The following is a 3,124-nucleotide window of genomic DNA, read 5'->3' on the forward strand; positions in this document are numbered from 1 at the left end:
CCAGTGGATACAAACCATCCACATCAAGTGACAAAACCAATGAAGCAAAAGGCTTTGCCACCTTAGTTTCTGTTATTGTCAATTTATCATTTCCTGATATTTGGCTGATGAAAGGAAATTTACTAAATAGTTTAGAAGAAAACAGGGGGGTAATGATTACAGAAGATGCAAGCAGCAGACAAATAGCATCAGAAATCAGGTCTTTGGCAACCCTGGCCCGCTGCTCTCCGGCCCCAAAGGCAGGTCATTGCTTGTGCTTTTTTCCCACCTAGGTCTCCCAGACTTCTGGGACAGGCATCACCACTGGAGATATGCTGATGGCCCCTCAAGTGAGCCAGCCCCACCCACCTGATTCAAGATCAGGAAGTAGTCTGCATATGCATGTGTGCACACATTCACACGTGCACACTCCAATGTCCTCACCTTCCTGACCACCACTTCCTCCTAATGCACCCTCAAAAGAGTATGTTCCAAGAGTTGGAAACTAGCATCCCTCAGTTGCTCTTTTCTGCTCAGGTGGTCAAACGGCTGAAAACTATGGAACACACCTGTTCCAGGCTTCCCAACAAAAGAGGCACTGTCCTTCCTCTGAGCCAGGTCACAATGAGGTCACCTTCATCAGTTTTGTTTCATAGCCAGAATCCACTGCATCCTCTAGTTAGATATTATCTGCACTTTACTGCTATATGCTTTATATCTTGGCTTCTTCCAAAAGTAATCTAAAGCCTTTTATAGAACAAAACCATATACCTTGAGAAAGGTGGTGCGGTTTGAAAGCCCCAAGGGTTTCTTCTTATATTAAGACAAAAAGTTGTTTTCTTATTCACTATTTTCTTTGATGCAGAAATGAAGAAAAAAACTGCACAAGCCCACACATTCTGATCCATGCATCCTTTATTCCATTACCAACCACTGTGCTGCATCCAAGCAACAGTACACAAACTGGCAATCAACCGCAGTCCAGTTGTACAACGATCTGAGGCTTATAGTACATTTAAGGCTTTTAAATTTGGAAAAAAAATTAAAACCAAAGAATCCCCAAATCCAAACCCCTAACCAATACAAGCAGTATAGCAATGTTAAGCATCTTCTATTTCTGATGCTTATTTGGCGCAACTCCAGTGTCAAAACCCAAATAATTCCTAAACTAAAAAGATTAGTTTAGTGAAATTTTAATTACATAAATTCTTCAAAGCATAAACTTGGAATTTTTGTCTTGGAAATGTTATAAAATTTTAATAGCAAAACATAGGAATAAAACATATTAACAAAATGTATTCAATCATTTACATTACAAACAAGGAATTTGCAGTTCATTGTCGTAGCCTGACAAAAGAAATCATATCTACCATTAAGAATCTATGCACAATGTGATTGCAAATATGTACAGTACTTTAAAAAAGCCTACAAGGAGGACTTTACATAAGGAAAGTCGGCTAGGCTCTTTGTTAAACCAACCGGACAATCAAAATATTAAAACTCTGTTGGCTAGTAATAAATTTACACTTAAAAAAACCCCTAGTTTCTGTTTAAGAATAATCCAGTTATATTTATATGGTTACAGTTGATGAAGCTGTACATGATAGTTCCAGTGAATTACCCTTCAGTTCATTTGTCCAGGGAAAGATCAGCATGTTAACAAAAAATAATAAAGGAATTTTCACCACACTAGCTTTCCAGTTACACTATCACAGCTTCACAAATGGATTGAACCCATGGATCCAGTGGCAGAAAGAGAGCTGCATGTCAAATACTGAGAACATTGGTGGAGACAGAGACAGGGGCGAGTTCTGCATGAATGTCAGAAATGATGGGAAAGGTTGAGAAACAGATGCGAGGCTACTTTATACAGCACTAGAAAATTGTCCTTACATTCAGCTCTCATTCCCATTCCTGCAAGGTAATGAAGCTGGGAATCACGACCGTTCAGTTTAACGTGTTGTGTGAATTAGCAGAACAACCTCTAGATACAAAAGACTGAGATTTCATCAGCTCTTTGATTAGAACACCCTAAAGGTTGGGCACTTCTTCATGGTTATCAAGCCTTTACAGCTACCCAGTTAAAGCATGTGCAAAACAGAGGACTCTTCTGTTCACAGTAAATGAGGTAAGATCAAGTTGTTGTCTTCAGGAATTAGGAAGTTCGTGAGATATGAACTGTTTTAGTCTTTCTAGGTATTGTGCATAAAGCTCTATGTCATTATGCCCAGCCCCTTCAACCCAGAGGGGCTCTACGGCTCGGGGACAGCGCTCGTACATCGCTAGGCCATGGGAGAAATCGATGACTTCATCTTCCGTACCGTGAATGACCAACACAGGAGAAGTGACTTTAGATATCTTGTCAATGCTGCAAAACGGAAAGGGGGGAGGCAGAAAAAGAACTCTATTAGTTATGCTCACAGATAATACACATCACATTTAATGATGATAAGTCAATAAATCTCCACAGGCAGGGAAATAACACCGTGGGTTTTTTTTTTTTTAATTAAGAACTTTATCTTTTAAAGCAGTTTTAGGTTCACAGCAAAATTGAGAGGAAGGTACAGAGATTTCCCAGATACCTCCTTGTCCCCACACATGCACAGCCTCCCCCATTATCAATATCCCCTACCACAGCAGTACATTTGATGAACCTACATTAACATATCATAACAGTTTGGCTTTTTCTTGCTTTATTTTTTTTTCTGGTAATTTACTTTTTTTTCTTAAATCAACTTTGCATTTTAGAGTAATTTTGAACTTGCAGGAAGTGTATACAAAAATCAGCCGGGCCATGGTGGCGCATGCCTGCAATCTCAGCTACTCAGAGGACTGAGGTAGGAGGATTGCTTGAACTGGGAGCGGGAGGTTGCAGTGAGCTGAGATGGCGCCACTACACTCCAGCCTGGGCAACAGACTGAGACTGTCTCAAAAAAAAAAAAAGAAAGAAAAGAAAGATAATACAGTCCCCCTACATACTCCTAACCCATTTCCTATAAGGTTAACATTGTACATTACCGTGATACATCTGTCAAAACTAAAACACCCACCTTGGCGCATTACTATGAACTAAACTCCAGACTTTATTTGGATTCCACTAGTTTTCCACTAATGTCCTTTTCTGTTCCAGGATCCAAACAAGAAT

General features: G+C 39.8%; 1 protein-coding gene across 1 annotated transcript in view; it reads right to left on the reverse strand.

Moving 5' to 3' along the window:
* Window positions 1-876: 876 nt before the first annotated feature.
* ABHD17C (abhydrolase domain containing 17C, depalmitoylase) overlaps window positions 877-3,124 on the reverse strand; it is a 60,847-nt gene continuing 58,599 nt past the window's right edge. The window contains exon 3 of the mRNA XM_017886866.1: window positions 877-2,347. Within this exon, the coding sequence (XP_017742355.1) occupies window positions 2,128-2,347 (220 nt within the window). The 3' untranslated portion in view covers window positions 877-2,127. The remainder of the gene's footprint in view (window positions 2,348-3,124) is intronic.

This window comes from Rhinopithecus bieti, unplaced genomic scaffold (genome assembly GCF_001698545.2).
Source record: "Rhinopithecus bieti isolate Rb0 unplaced genomic scaffold, ASM169854v2 scaffold_15087, whole genome shotgun sequence".
Classification (NCBI taxonomy): domain Eukaryota; kingdom Metazoa; phylum Chordata; class Mammalia; order Primates; family Cercopithecidae; genus Rhinopithecus; species Rhinopithecus bieti.